The 15,920-nt window shown below is 48.2% G+C and overlaps 1 protein-coding gene across 1 annotated transcript; it reads right to left on the minus strand.

Annotated features, from left to right (window-relative positions):
- Positions 1 to 3,744: 3,744 nt before the first annotated feature.
- KLHL33 (kelch like family member 33) lies at positions 3,745 to 14,945 on the minus strand. Its single transcript, XM_044230993.1, has 5 exons — positions 14,907 to 14,945; positions 10,473 to 11,245; positions 5,730 to 6,654; positions 5,447 to 5,614; positions 3,745 to 5,342 (listed from the first exon to the last, which is right to left on the minus strand). Exons 2-5 carry the CDS (start codon positions 11,224 to 11,226, stop codon positions 4,790 to 4,792), a joined length of 2,400 nt encoding a protein of 799 aa, XP_044086928.1. The 5' UTR covers positions 11,227 to 11,245; positions 14,907 to 14,945; the 3' UTR covers positions 3,745 to 4,789.
- Between the last annotated feature and the right edge of the window lie 975 nt (positions 14,946 to 15,920).

Here is a 15,920-nt window from a genome sequence, read left to right on the forward strand (position 1 = left end):
TCGTAACCCTGTGAGTGACACTTATGGTCTCAGGGAACCGTACAGCACACCGACTATTTTGTTTGACATTATCTTGTTCACCGATCAAAAAGGATGTGGCCTTGGAACTTGGTTTACAGACTACCAGGGCATACTTTTCCAGATGTACCTATAGGTCCTTAGGACTATACCAAGCTCTGGGGCTCATGACTCTACTAGCACTATGATGTTCATAGTACAGGTATTATCCCTAGTTCATGGACTACGATTCTGTCATTCAAAGTGATTAAGGGACTTACAACTATCGCAGCAATTGATCTGGGGCTTGAACCCAAGTTACTGATTCTAATTCAGTACATTTTCAGGATGTACTTTTTTTTCATTATTCTAATCAGAAATACAGATTATTGTATCTTGAATTCCAGCTGTAACAATAATATCATAAACATCCTATCTCTTCGAGGAGAAAAAAGACTATAATCTCACTGCTAGTGACATACACATATATCACTGCATATGTATATATGTATGTGTGTGTGTGTGTGTGTGTGTGTATTTTTTTTTTTGTCCTGTATTAACAGGAACTATGATAAATTTACACTCTTCCACATGTAGCCCCTTGATCCCAGGGGTTGGCTAAGATTTGGAATGCAGTCTTGGCCCTGAAAGAGTAGTTAGGACTTTCCTGCCTATAGACCCAAACTGTGACGCTTGTCCAAGCCAGCCTCTTGGTCCTTATGTATAGATATGTCACCTGGAAACTGCTCTCATAAACAGCTTTCCTCTTCATTACCTAGACTGTGCCACATACCTTGGCTTCCTGAACTTTATAAAGAAAAGTTTGAATGACATGATCTCTAAAACCTCCTCATTCCATTATTCCATTAAACAATCTTGCTGGGCAGTTTTCCAGTCTTCTGGCCTTGTTGCTTCTTCAGCCCAAATAAGAATACTTGGTTTTGTATCTGCTAGGATTTTTTTTTTTTTAAGATTTTATTTATTTATTTGACAGACAGAAATCACAAGTAGATGGAGAGGCAGGCAGAGAGAGAGAGGGAAGCAGGCTCCCCGCTGAGCAGAGAGCCCGACGTGGGACTCAATCCCAGGACCCTGAGATCATGACCTGAGTCGAAGGCAGCGGCTTAACCCACTGAGCCCCCCAGGCGCCCCTCTGCTAGGATTTTCACATCACTTTCACCCTCCTTTTTTTTTTTCTCATTTTAAACTTTTTCTCCTCTTAAACTTTCCAGGTATCCAGGACATAATACATGTAATGTTTTTAACAGATAAAACATTGGGACAAGAAACCAGTTAGGTTTCTATTTCAGTAGCTCAGAATCACATGATGAGTCAAGTAAAGAAGAAAGATAAGGGGAGAACAAGCTTAAATGATTTCAAAGCTTTGTATATAGGAAAAAGGCAAAACTGATAGTATCAACAAAGCCTGATGAGTCTGAAGTCATGTCGGTGGTTCATCCAAGTAGAGGTGAGGAAGGCAGGAAAAAAAATCAGACTAGAACCCAGGTTAGTTATTATGACTTTACATGGAGGGGAGGGAAGATTTCTCAAAGACAATGAACATAAAGCAAGGTAAAGGAAGAACATGGACAACCTAGAATGAGGCACAGGAGACCAAAGATCCTGGTAGTCCAATGTATTTTCTGATACCAGACATCAGCCTGCATGCCCAGTCCTATCCGGGTCCTGAGTCAGTCTTGAAAAGATGGAAGCAATACAGAAATTTCATCCTTACCCACAAAGGTTGAAAGAAGAGTGTGGAGGGACCTAGTAGGGGAATATCTAAAATCCTCATTATCTGATGTACCAAAGGTAAGAGTCCTGGGCCTCTACACACTCACCAAACTGTAGCTTAATCCCTGGATTCCCATGATTGGGAATCCACTCTGTGTGAGTGTTTTCCATCCCATTCCTGATTCTCACTCCACCCCCCTTCTGGGGTTGCAATCTACACTGAATCTCAGACCACTTGGCTAGGGCCCCAACCTGTTACCTGCCCTATATCAGGACTTTCTCAGTGAGGAGTAGACCACTGAACACTGTCCTGCTACAAATCAGAGGCCTTCTTCTCTCTTCTCACTCCTTCCTCAACCCAAAACCTAATAATGAGGGGGTGCCTAGGTGACTCAGCTGGTTAGGTATCCAATTCCTGAGCTAAGGGTCATGAGTTCAAACCCTGCATCAGGCTCCAAACACATCTGGGTGGGATGCCTACCTTTAAAAACAAACAAACAAAATCCTAAGTAGCAAAAGCTAGAGACTTCTGTAACTAACTACCCCTATCCACATACTTTTGGATCCTTGGCTGTTAGCTCTTCCTGGAATGGAGCCATGCCCTTTTGAATAATACAGCTTTCTGCCACCTCTTTGGTTTTTTTTTTTTTTAATAATTTTTAAAGGTTATTTATTTATTTGTTTGTTTAAATAACCTCTACACCCAACATGGGGCTTGAACTCACAACCCCAAGATCAAGAGTCATATGTTTCTCCAACTGAGCCAGCCAGGCATCCCCCCTACCGCCTCTTCGGATTGGAGAAGTAAGATAAGGCCCAGGAGAGTGTGCTCTCTGGAACCAGGGGAGGAGAAATATTCAGGAAAGAGCCAATTTTCAAGCCAGTCAGTCCTGCAGAAAGATCAGGGAGAATGAGGATGGCCTAATATTATTAAGTGACAAGTGGGTCATGGTGACTATTAGGGTAGGTGGTTTCAATAGTGTGGTGGAGACAGAAGCCAAATTACATGGGACTTTTACATGATTTTTATAATAGAAAAACAGAGACAAGAATCATTCAATAATTATGAAACCTTTATTTTAGTCTGCCTTTGCCTACAAACCACAAAAAATATGTTCACAGAAGTTCATCCTAAAGACTCAATCCTCATAGTTTCTCAGAACCTTCAATTTCCTTCTTCTCTGGTTTCTTCAGTCTTTCTTCCCTTTTCTCATATATATCCTACTCTTCCCTCCTTATGTTCATCTATGCTCCAAACCAGAGATATAGGGGGGGGCAAAAGAACTTAATCTCAAAAAAAAAAAAAAAAAAAAGTATGTCAAGCACCTCCAGGCCAGGATGAAGAAAGGCACAAGAGAGACTCCTTTATCTCACCCTTAGGAGCATGAGAATCTTAATGAACAATGGTAATAGAAAACTGACCTATACAAAGAACTGACCCTTCTTTGCCCTGAGCTGCTCAGGGGTCAGAAATGGAAATACCAAATAGGAAAGACTTAGGAGAGTTGTGGATGGAGGGAATATATAATTAAGTGCAAGCTACTATCTTCAGAAAAGCTCCAGAGAAGAGGGTGGGCTGGCAACAGCAGCAGAAGCCTGCAAAGAACCATCTGGAATACTGGCATTCCCTTTGCTAGAGAGACACAGGGCACCACATGTCCCACCTGCTCCTTTTCTCTGACTGGAGTGCCTTTCCCCTTTTCTGACTGGTGAGTTTCCAAGGAGTCTTCAAAATCCAATCCAAACTACACTCATTTGATGATGACTTCCTTGGCAGAAGCTTTTTCTGGGCAGAGTTCACTCCTCTGTTGTCTGAGTTTTCACACCTCTAAGAGCGAGCGAAGAGAGGAATGAGATAAGTGTCCCTACTCCTAAGTCCACCCACTAGTCTACCTGCTGGTCAGGAGCTCTCCAATCTCTGTGTCCTTGTGCCTCATTTAGTGCCTGGCACATAGTAGGGGATTGATCACTATGTGCGAGAAGGGAAAAGAGAAAAGAAAGAAGGAAGAAAAGGAAAGAAAAGAAAAAAGGAAAGGAAAAAGAAAGGAAGAAAGAGCACGGTAGAGGAAGGGAGAAAGAAAGCATCTGACTTAACTTTGCCTGGCCAAAGAAAGGGAAATGAATCTTAAAAACTCAAGAGGAAAGAGAAAGAAAGGGGGGAAACCACTTTTCTGAGTCCTCTTTGTCTCTCTCTTCCACCTCCTCTCACAACTTAGGACCTCATACCGCAACTGTCCTGTTGTCACTCCTGATCCCTGAACTCACCTCAAAGGAAGGAAAGAAGCCAGTCAGCCTTCTGGCTTTTTCCATCCCACCCCTCAAACCTCATTCCATCCCTTTCCCACTATAGACACCTGGCTCCTTTGCCTGGGCCTCCTCCTCTTCCCCACACGCAGCATTTCCGCCTCATCTCCTGGGCAACTCAGGCTCCTTTGCAGCACCAGGTTGCCAAGAGGCTGTTAGGGGCAGCCTGAAGTGTGTGGGCTGAGGAAACACTGGACTGAACCTGCAAGTTACCTGAGAAAGAATATTGCCAAGAGGGTTTAGGTGTCCCGGGGATTGGAGAGTAGAAAGGAGCAAGTCCTAAAAAAGGGAAGAGCATGACAATTACAGTCCTTTTCCCCACACTCCTCATACTCTTTCAGGGGTGGCCTTTCCACATTTTTCATTTTGATCCATGGGTCAGAATCAGCATTTTGCTGACTGTCCTCTCGTGGCCCCTACACACTGACTACTGGAACTTCTTAACTGTCTTCCCCGCTAGATACGCTTGCCCCACCAACAATTGTGTCAGGGTCCCTAAACCTTGTAGAGCTGCTCCTGGGCCTCCTCACCTTATCCAGGCATTCAGCTGCCTCCCCCTTTTTCCAGGAGTTCTGGAGCTACCTTTTGCTCAACAGAGATCATATATACAAAAGCAGTTTGTGATTTATGAAACACTGTGCTAGAATAAAATGCTATTGTGAATAAAGCCTTCTTCTCCCCCCATCATCTGTGTCCTTCTCTCATGATATTTCTGATCTCTTCCTCCACCCCCTCAGCCCCTGCTGCTCCCCACTCACCCAGCAGGTTTGGTTTGGTGCCGCGTGGGAACCAAAGCTATGTGCTGCACAGTGGGCAGCTCCAGGATGCAGGCCGGCATCTCAGCCCGAGGCTTCGGCAGAGTTCCCAGGCAGAGCCAGCGGCCCAGGCCAGGGCAGTAAGCATGGATAAGGTGGGAGAGGGCATAAGTACGGTGGCTGTAGCCCCCCAGCACCAGGAGCTCCCCCTGCAGAGCTGCACCTGCAGCCCCCACATGGGGGGAGGGCAAAGGTGCCAGATGAGTCCAGCTATCAGCCCTTGGCTCATAGGCCTCAAAGCTCAGTAGGTCCCCCGTCTTGCCTAGCCCACCTGCTACATACAGCCGGCCCCCCAGAGCAGCCATGACATGGCCAGCCCGAGGTATGCCCATAGGGCTCAGAAGTGTCCCTGGCTTCTCCAGCTTGGGGTCATAGTGCAGCAAGGAGGACAGGTATTGGCCAGCACTGCTGCAGCCACCGCTCACATACAGTCGGCCCTCCAAAACAGCAGCTGCGTGGGCAAAGCATGGTGCTGGAAGGGCAGGAGCTGGCCTGGGGGAGAAAAGGGCACCTGATCAGGCGAAAATCCTCTTCGGCTTCCCCTCCAAGCCCCCTAGTCCCTCCCTGATGTCTAGAAACAGCCCCTTCCTGCTCACCTCCAGACATTGAGCTCGGGGTTATATGCCTCCACAGAGTCGAGAGCAACATCACCGTTCCGGCCGCCCAGGGCATAGAGTAGTCCATCCAGTGCCACCAGGGGGAAAAAGCTCCGAGCCTGGCACAAAGGCGCCATCGCCTCCCAGTCGTCTTGACTGGGGTCCCACCTGGACACAGTGGAATGAGAGGTGAGAGTAGTGACCCCAGGACTCTGCGGTTGGCTGGGCCAACAACTTCCCTCAGCTGCCCACCCTGAGGCCTGCTCTTCAATGCGGCCCATACCTGAGAGTTGAAGCCAGGGTGTTGGCATGGCTGTAGAAATCCTGTCCCCCACACACATAGAGTTCACTTCCTGCCAGGCTCGCAGCCCCGTGCCGGAAACGCCCTGGGGCGGGCAGGGCAGGGAGCCGTCCCCACTCCACAGTTCGAACCAATCCTGTACCGCAGCAGAAGGCCCGGGCCCACCACACTCCTCGGGATGGCTGTCTTCTGGCCATGTCTGATTGGAGCCCGTCTCCGCCAATCACTACCAGGGCCTGGTCAGGCTCCCTCCGCCTCACTTGACCCGGAACTGCGGCCTCCACCAGGAGCTGATGCAGTAAGTCAGGGGGCAGGGCTGGAGGCAGCCCAGCTGCCCGTACCCTCCGCAGCTCCCTGGTGGACATGCGGCCAAAGCGAACACATCGAAGGAGGGCCTTGGCCTCTGACTCCTCGGTCTCGGGGTTGGCAGCTAACCAACGCCACGCAGCCATGAAGGCCTCAAACTCCTCTTGCACGTGTAGTTCATCGCTATCCAGGAGCTCGGCCAGGCAGGCAGATGGTAAAGAAGGGAAAGTGGGGCACAAAGCCACAGCAGGCAGGTGGGTGAGGAGGTAGTGACGGGCTTTGCTCCAGAGCCTCTCTAATCCAGGGGCTTCAGCTATGGGGAACAGTGCCAGGCAGCGTGCGGGGCTGAGGCCCCGGGCCAAGGCTCTCTGGCACAGAGCAAGGCAAGAAGAGCTCTGGTACTGCAGAGCAGCCTGGGCAGCTCTCAGTAGTCCTGGCCACCTTGCCCGCACGGCACCAGAGTAGGCGAAAGAGACGAGGAGTCTCAGGTCCTGGGCAGAGATGGTATGCAGAGACACCTCTGTGCCCTGGGATTCCCTCATCCCACTCAGGAGCATGGCACCAAAGAACTCACTGCCACAGGCCAGGGCTGCTCGGTGCACTGCAAGAAGAAGCAGAGGGGAATCCAGAGTGTTGCAAATTGCCAGGCAGGATCCCAGCTTCACACCCCCAACTTGGGCCCACCGCCCAAGGCCACAGGCCAAACTGTGGTGTGCAAAAGAATACCATGGGGTGCTCGTTAAGATGCAGGATTCAGGGACCCACCCCCAAACCCCCAAAGATTCTGACTCAGTAGGTCTGCATGGAGACCCTAAAAATTTGTATCTTTACGTTTTCAAGCATCCTGCATGATTCTCATGTTAGTGGCCTAAAGACACTGTGATAAACATTGCTTTAGTTTTTTGTTTTGTGGTGTTTTTTTTTTTAATCTAGGTCAATTAGAAAAAGAGCCTTGATGGATCAAGTTGAGTAGATGCTATAGACAGCATTTGCTAAAAGGGGGCAAAAAACAAACTGCAAAGACCAGTGTGCAATTTATATAAGTTTGTATTGTGAACAAAATAAAGTTCTTTCCTTTGTCATCGTAAAAGCCACTGGCTTCAGTCATTCTGTTATTCCAGTTTTAATTAGAAAATGGTACCACATGCAGGAATGGCTGTGACCTAACCTCCTCTAACTGCCATCTCCTACTTAAGGTTTCCCATTTACAGCTTTTCTCTGCACACCTCCCGCCCATGTCAGTATAATTCATGGAATCATGACATTTTAAACTGGAAGCCTTCGAAATCATCCAGTTCTGTTGCTCCTTTTAAGAGAAGGAAAACTGAATCCTACAGAAAGGAAGTGATTTATTTTCTATCCCACAGATAAGAAGATCTGAACTGATCTCACCACCCAATGGCAATGATGTCAGGCTGCAAGGTGCATACTTGGGTATCCATACCCTTCCTGTCTGCATGGCCCCCGTGACACCAAACTATCCGGTTAACCAAAGCTACTAAATCACTAAACTCATATGCTTCCTAATGCAACTCAATTTAAGATATTTGGCATTTGGCATGGAGTATCATGACCAAAGTATTTAACCTAAATCTAATCGAAGCTCTAGCTCTCAATTCAAATTTATAGGAAATTGAGAGACTAAAGGAACAAGTTAAAACCATAATGGAAAACACATACACATCTGGAATACATACACATGGAGCATTCTACAAGCTAACTAATCCTGTTTTTTCAGCTAAGTCAAGTCCTCACAAGAGTAAAGGAAGCATAAGAGATGTGTATCTGAGCACAGCATAATCCTCAAGGGGGTCCTAGGTTGAAAGAACCAGCTCTAAAAGATGTTTTTTGGACAAGTGGGAAAATTTCAACATGGACTAGATAATACTAAGGAATTATTATTCACTTCATTAGTCATAAGGAAGGTATTATGGTAATGTCCTCTTTTAAAGTGACATAGACCCAAGTATTTATTAGCAAAATGTCAGATTTACTTTAAACTTCACTGATAAATAAAGAGATGAAACAAATATCATAAAAGTGTTAACTGTTAAGGGGCATCTGGGTGGCTCAGGGGGTTAAAGCCTCTGCCTTCAGCTCAGGTCATGATCCCAGGGTCCTGGGATCGAGTCCCGCATAGGGCTCTCTGCTCAGCAGGGAGCCTGCTTCCCCCCCCCACGCCCCTGTCTGCCTCTATGCCTACTTGTGATCTCTGTCAAATAAATAAATAAAATCTTTTTAGAAAAATGTTAACCATTAAGTCTGGGAGATGGGTGTTTGAGAGTTCATATTAATATTTTCTTAATTTGCAGGACGCCTAGGTGGCGCAGTTGGTTAAACGACTGCCTCCGGCTCAGGGCGTGATCCTGGAGTCCCAGGATCGAGACCCACATTGGGCTCCCAGCTCCATGGGGAGTCTGCTTCTCCCTCTGACCTTCTCCTCGCTCATGCTCTCTCTCACTGTCTCTCTCTCTCAAATAAATAAAATAAAATCTTTAAAAAAAATTTTTTTTCTTAATTTGCTATGTGTTTGAAATGCTTCACAAGAAAAAAGGGGGAAATGCTATTGGAAGTGCTCTCCGGCAGGTAACGGGGCTGAATTCCCAGAAAAGCTTACAAACCTCCAGCTGCTCTGACCAACTGTGGCACATTGCCCTCTCTCAAAGGACAGGTGATGTTGATGTGGCTTTCCACTATCTTTTTAAGCAGTCAGTAGTGCCTCAGTGCTTCTTTTTTTTTTTTTTTCCAGTTTAGCCTCAGTGCTTCTTGAGAAGTGATTATCAGTGACAGCTTGAGAAAATCTGCATTCCTCAAGGCAGATAAGTCAGTTCCCATATAGTCAACCAACCTGTAGCTCAGGGCCACAGGGAAAGGGTTATGGCCACTTGTATTCTCCCTCCTATTCACCATTATTCCCTAGAATTTTACATGGCAGGTTTCCACCATTAAGTTGAAATGTTTCTTAGGGAAATTAAGGCAGGGATAGAAGTACGTTTAAATTCCAAACCCTAGAGAAAACTTTATAACTATGAAATTGTAAATCCCCCTCCAGTTACTACTATCAGAAATGATAACAAGCACACAGAGACCTGCTGTGGATTGAATCTCACCCCCCCCATCCAAATCATATGTTGAAGCCGTAGTCCCCAGTGTGTTGATATTTGTAGGTGGGGCCATTGGCAGGTAATTAGGTATGGGAGTGGAACCCTCATGAATGAGATTACTACCCTTATAAGAATAGACATTAGCGAGATAACCTCTCCCTCCACCAGGTGGGGATACAGTGAGAAGGTGGCCCTCTGCAAACCTGGAAGAGAGCCCTAACCAGAACATGACCGTAAGGGCACCCTGATCTTGGACTTTCAGGCTTCAGAACTGTTAAGAAATAAATTTCTATTGTCAAACCACCCAGTCTATGGTATTTTTGTTAAAGCAGTCCAAGCTAAGACTGGATGGTTTTTCCTCTGGGAGTCCCAGAAGCACTTTGAGTTCCAGTCATTCCAATGAGCAGTAACTTTGTGATTTTGGACCTGTCTTAAAGTCTGGTCTCTCAGTAAGGTAAAAAAGCTGAACCAGATAATATCTGAATCAATACCTTTTAATTTCAAATTTGTATGTGCCTGCATTCTAACTCCCATTTGTCAGATCCTATGTGTCTTTGGTTTGGTTGCACAGAAGGGAATGCATGGCCTAGTGAAAGCAGACTGGGCTATTGAAAGTTTACCACTTTCCCCCTGCACCTAGGGATAATGATACCTACTTCACTAGTTTAAAGCAAGAATGAAAAGAGAGGACGTGTGTAAAAATTCCTGGACCCCCGTATCTCACTAAGTTAGTAGCATCTGAATAATACTCAATTTATTCAACTGTCCTTAGCTTTCCTAGTGATGAACACAGTTAACTTCAAAGTGCCATGTCCTGGTAGTCTTAAGATTATGGAAAAACAAAACCAGATCTTGTTGTTAGCTGTAGGACTCCTGTCTACCATGGTGTCAAGCACACTTAGGTGAGAGGACACACAGTGAGTTTTCCCACCATATTCCTCTGATTTTCCTGTGTCCTAAATAGAAGATGCCAAGAAGGGCCTTTGGTTAATCCCTATTTAAGTCAATCACTTTCTGCTTGTTCTCCTGGCTTAGACTATACTCCTAACACCAGCCAGCTGGCTGGAAATCCCTTGTTACTGGGCACAGGGAAAGCCACACGTTGAAGGGTCATCTTAAATCTGTCAGTGCTCCCAGGAAAACAACTCAGCTGCGCATGCCTCACTCTCAGTGGGTCAGGAAAGGCACCAAAGGCCACCCCAAGGAAATTCTGACTGCAGCAGGGATCAAAACCACTGTGGTAGGGATCAAACCACCCACATCTTGCACACACATATTTGCACCTGCAGTAATGTAATGTCACCCAGGTCCTCACCTCGCAGCCGACAGCCGCCTGCTTCCAGCTCCAGGTCACACCCGACACCCTCTTTGTATAGGAACTCAATACTGCGCAGATTCTCCCTCAGCTCCTCCACCTGGCTGGGCGGCTTTCCGTCTTCTCTGGCGCTTCCAGCCCCTTCGCATCTCCACTGGGCCGCGACCTTCACCCGGGGTGCTCCCAGAGCCTCCGCCACGGCCAGCACATCTCCCCGCGGGGCAGGGCCCAGGAACCCCTCATAGGCAAAGGTCAGCACGGCCTCCCAGGCCCTGGCGGTCACGTTGAGGCTGAGGAGCGGTTGTGGACCTCTGCCGCCCAGCAGCCTGTCTCGGAATAGGCTGCTAATCGCAGCCAAGATTACCCGATGCACCCCGTACACTCGCCCAGCAACGGACACCTCTTCGTCCAGCAACAACCCCTGCTCCCGAAGCCGCTGTGCCTCCGCGAAAAACTGGCTTGGGTGTTCCTCGCTGCGCAGTCCCTCCGGCTCCACCGTGTCGTCTCCGTCTTCAGTCTCTTCCTCCTCTTCTTCCTCTAGGGACAAGGCTGGAGATGGAAGGTTCCCCGGGGCCAAAGGCCTGGGGACAGTCCCTTCCAGAGGAAAGGGGGGCAAACCGGGATCCTCGTCCGGGGAAGGAGGCCAGGAAGGGGTTCTCCGGTCGGGTAAAGGGAGGCCGAGGAAGTCCTTCTGGGTAGGAAGAGAGACGCTCCCGGGGTCGGAGGGATGATGTGCGGAGTCCGAGGCGCTCATGGTCGGTTTCGCTGTTTTGCTGCAGGTGAACAGAGGGAAAGAGAGGAGGGGTTCAGAGCTGGACCCAGAGAGGCCGGAGGAACTCCTGCCTCCAACCCGGCAACATGACAGTCCCTCTCCCTACTTCAAACCCCACTCCCCACCCCCAATCCCAAAGCTCGAGCCCCTAGGCTATGCTGTCCGACCCTGGGATTCACCAAGCGCCGCGAAGCGTGCAAGGAGCCTGTGCACAGATTCAGTACCCGCAGCGTATCCCACCCGGCTTGCCCCCAGCCCATCCCGATAGTCACCCTCCCGAGAAACCAGCGTTCCTCCTGCCTCTCACTTGAACCTTCTTAGCTTCGGACCGTATGGCAGAGGGAACTTGCCCCGCAACCGGGTCAATGGCCCCACTCAACTAATTATAGCCGGTGCTGGCGGGCTTTGGGGACTGGGCTCCAGGCGCCCAAACTCTGACATCCAATCCCTCGGGGCTCGTCCCGAGATGACCTCCTCCCTTCCACCTGTAGGTCACGTCCTTGCGCTGAGCGAGGCAAATTCAGAAGCCAAGGAGGATGCAGGGATGGGGGAGTGAGCCAGGCTATAAAGGCTGCTTTCACCGGACGGGTCTAAGGGGTGGAGGGGTGTGGAGGTCTGCGCAGACCTGCGGAAGCATGGCACCAGAAAATCAAAGGATGTGTTTGGGGTCAGTCCTAGGGTTTGGCTGTTTTTGGTTTTCCTGTGCAGGATAAAGCTGAGATTCCGGAGGGAACAGTATTGACATGAAATGCACACAAAACCCGGCTGGATCCACCCAGGGCAGAGGTGAAGGGGAAGGAGTCAGGGATACCTACTACCGGTGATCCACCCCACAGCTTAGGATTTCCTCCCTGTCCAGAAGTGGGGTCAGTGGTGAGAAAGAGAAGCCCAACCCTGCGTGTTTAGAGAGTCAGGGTGGGTCTAATCCTCACCTAGATCCCTGGGATGAGGACCCAACAGTGGAAGGTGGGGTGATCTCAGCTGCTGGGGGGAACCAATGTTCTGGGGGGCCATGAGCATTTTCACTGGGGTGGGACACCAACAGCTGCTCCTTCTGTCCAGGATAACACCTCTTTCTTACTCTGAGACCCCTAAATCTGGGGGTTTGCTACAGTTCTAGGTATCTTTATGGGGAAGAAATTTAGGGGATAAGTCAGCAATGCCTCTTCTTTTCCCCTCTCCCTGGAAGATAGGATGGGGGTTTGGGGCGTGGCTGCTGGGGTGGATTAGCTGACCAATAAAAAGATTTGTCCAGGCGGACTCAACCAGGGAGCAAAGCATGACTGTTCCTCACACTGCAGTGAGAGGATGGCTTTCACATCAGGGAGGGGTGAGACCAGACTTGTTCCTCTTTTCTCTCCTCTCTGGTGGCACTATTTCCTGTTTCAAGAAGCCTGGGTCCAGCACTTGGTGGTTCCATCTGGATCACCTTCACTTTGGCTAACAAGTCATGGCTATGAACAAGGCAGTTTTCACAGAGATCTTTTCAAACCTGCTCCAGGTAATGTTCATCCCCTTCTTTGATATGCCCTTTTCCCAAATCCTGCTGACCATCAGCCTGCACCTTTTGTGACTCCAGCCTGGACAAGTCATTTTAAGAATCAGGTGGAGGCATCAAATCAGTCAATAAAGTCTCTGCCCTTCCGGGAGCATGGGTGCAGCTACCTAACACAGATCTGGAAAATGAGTTAGTGTTGGTGGGCCTGGTGACCCTGACAGTCCTTTTGTGCTTGGCAATGGGTAGTGTGGAGTGGAGGTCTAAGGCAATGGCCAGGGAGCCAAGGTGAGGGTAAGAGTAACTGAGGGGATGGCTGTAAGAGCTGGACAGATCTGGAAAGGGCCAAATGTGAGGAGATATGGAAGTGTGTGTGTGTGTGTGTGTGTGTGTGTGTGTGTGTGTAGCTGGCAGAGCAGATTCTCAGGGACCCAAACTGAAACTGCACAGATTTGCTGGAACAGACTCCATATGACAACTCTTTCAGGGAAAAATAAGGATGTATTCTAGGGATCTGCTAGGATGAGCACTAGACAAGACTACCAGATGAGAAATGCCAGCTCCCAGATATTCACAATCTTGAGATCCACCCTTCTAGTAAGGGAAAGGACACTTTGCAATTTGAGGCAAGAGGGAAGAGGACACCCATTAGCCAAACTCCTTTATGGGAAGAGGTCGATGGGAAATGGAACTTAAGAGGATGGGAGAAGAGAGTGAGGAGGTGGGGGTGGGAGCTCTTCCTTCCCTACCACTCACTTCTCCTTTTTTTTTTTTTTAAACATCCATGGTATTCCTCCAAACAATCTTCCTGATCCTCCTCTCTTTTTAAAAAATATTTATTTATTTATTTGACATTGAAAGAAAGCACAAGAAGGGGCTATGGGAGGATAGACTCCCCTGCTGGAAGTCAGAGGAGCAGACTCTCCTGCTGGGTCCCAGGACCCTGTGTTAGGCAGACGCATAATCAACTGAGCCACCTAGGCGCCCCCCCACCCAAATCCTCTCTTTCATCAACTATCTGCTAGAACATTCCTCCCCACAAACCCCACCTGACCAGCCACTTTCTTCTTTGGGTGCCCAGGTGAGACAACAGGAAGCTGGCTGAGAAATGTATTAAAGGGAATGCATGCCTCAAAATGTCACCTCCCCCTGGGAGCAGGGCACCTCATTAGCCCACATCTCCCCAGAAAAGACCCCATGAGTTCTAATTCCGTCTGTCATTTTCAAGTCCTATAGGTCCCTGGGCTGACTAATTTACAATCTTGCCTTATTTGTCCCAGACAAATAAGTCACCGACAGTAAACTGGATACAGGTGTTACCTTGCCTGAATGAAGGGAAGCCGGGACTTGTCCCCTCCAAAACCCAGTTTTTCTCTGTTCTTTTACATAAATAGCGTTTTTTTTTTTGAAAATATGGTCCCACAGTGGTGAGGTCCAGAGGGCAGTTTCTTTGGCATGTTTTCCATCTTTTTCTCTTTAGCCACTGGGGTACTCACAGGGACCAGCATCTCTGGAGACCTCAAGGTGAGAACCACACCAAGGCATGGGACATACTCACCATCTACCCCTTCTCTCACCACTAATGCTTCCACTGTTGTTTCCAGGACCCTGCGACAGCTAGCTATCTTTGCCATCATGTGAACACACTTTCCTACCTGGGGATCTCTGCCACAAGCAGTAAAGCCCTCCGCTCCAGCCTTCTGGGCAGAATGACCTGGAGCCCTGCTTTCTGCCTCTGAGGGCTGAGGGTATAAATGATGAAATGAGCAGGAGACTTCATCAATCACATTAAAAATAGTTTATGTACAGGTAGCCCCTCACCTTCCTTCACCATTTCTTCCCATCCCTCATTTCACTAAAAAATTGTGTGGTGGTCTTTGATTATCAAATTTGGTATTCCCGGAGCATCTGGATAGCTCAGTTGGTTGAGTGTCTGTCTTCAGCTTGGGTCTTGATCCCAGGCTTCTGGGATCAAGCCCTTTGTGGGACTCCCTGCTCAGCGGAAAGCCTGCTTCTCCCTCTGCCCCTCCCCCTCCTTGTATGCCCTCTCCCTCTCTCTCAAAAAATACATAAAAATATTTTTTTATTAATAAAATAAAATTTGGTATTCTCCCCACCCCAGCACCTTCAAACTTCCATTCCCCCTTTTGGCACTGATGGTACCTACATAGTCCTACTGCTCTGTGATGTGGTTCTCTCCCCACAAAGGGATGTCTGTTCCCAGGCTCATTTCCAGGCTCCTGTATGACTGGAGAAGCTCCAGGAAATATGACCGATGTGGGTGTGCGGATGGGAGCTGCCTGGGGCCAGAATACCAGTGTGGCTAGGATTTCCATAGTTAGGCAGAGCAAGCAAGGGTCCTGCCTGTATGTGCTCTCTAATCACCATCAGGTGAGTGAACCTAAGGAGAAGATCAGAGAGAGAAACTTTACTTAGTCCATCGCCTGCCAGAGTAGGTGCTCAAAAACCAAGAATGACCTAAGGGGATTTATGTGGACGGGGTAAAACCTTCAAAGATGACCTAAGGGGATTTATGTGCCAGAGTAAAACCTTCAAAGATAGTATAAAATTTAGTATGTCAAGCAACTTCTGGGAAAGCTAGGTGAAAATATGAGGGGAATGCACTGCATTTGCAATGCACTGATTTCTGCCTCTGCCTGCCCTTCTCCTCAGGCATGAGCATGGATGGTGTCTGTCTCCGTCCCTCTCATGACTGCCCTTAATCTTCAGTGCTCTTCTGTCCTCTGTCTTTTCCTGCTTTGTTTCAACCCCTGAAGTCTTCCAGGTTAGTTGTTATCTTACCAAGAGTCTTGGAGGAAAAAGGAGAAAATGTAGGTAAAGTCTAGGGCTATCCTAAGAGCATAATTTTTGGAGGATGAGGAGTACAAGAGGGCTCCAATTCAGCAACCAGTAATTAGATGACAATGTAGGGAGGTGATGATTGTGGTTGGCCAGTGTTTAAGAGACAGTCCAAGCTCGTATAGAAAAATTCAAAGTCTGTCTGTATATCAAGGCAAAGTTTAGGGAGAATAACTCTCTTCCATCTGCCTCCCATCTTCCCATCCCTCATTTGCCAGGTGTCTCACTGCACTCTACTCCCATCCTTTCTTCTCCTTAAGACCCCTAAGCTCCCTCAACTCTTTTTTCTTTGCTCACTCCCTCTTACCTCTCGAAAGGAGAA

Source organism: Neovison vison, chromosome 13, assembly GCF_020171115.1.
Source record: "Neovison vison isolate M4711 chromosome 13, ASM_NN_V1, whole genome shotgun sequence".
In the NCBI taxonomy this organism is placed as follows: domain Eukaryota; kingdom Metazoa; phylum Chordata; class Mammalia; order Carnivora; family Mustelidae; genus Neogale; species Neogale vison.

What these genes read in the sequence shown, in the direction of transcription:
- KLHL33 (XM_044230993.1), bottom strand. Translation starts at nt 11,226, where the DNA reads ATGAGCGCCTCGGACTCCGCACATCATCCCTCCGACCCCGGGAGCGTC. An exon ending in AGGCGGCTGTCGGCTGCGAG is followed by an intron (nt 6,655 to 10,472) that starts GTGAGGACCTGG and finishes TTCTTCTTGCAG; the next exon opens with TGCACCGAGCAGCCCTGGCC. An exon ending in CCCGAGCTCAATGTCTGGAG is followed by an intron (nt 5,343 to 5,446) that starts GTGAGCAGGAAG and finishes TTTCTCCCCCAG; the next exon opens with GCCAGCTCCTGCCCTTCCAG.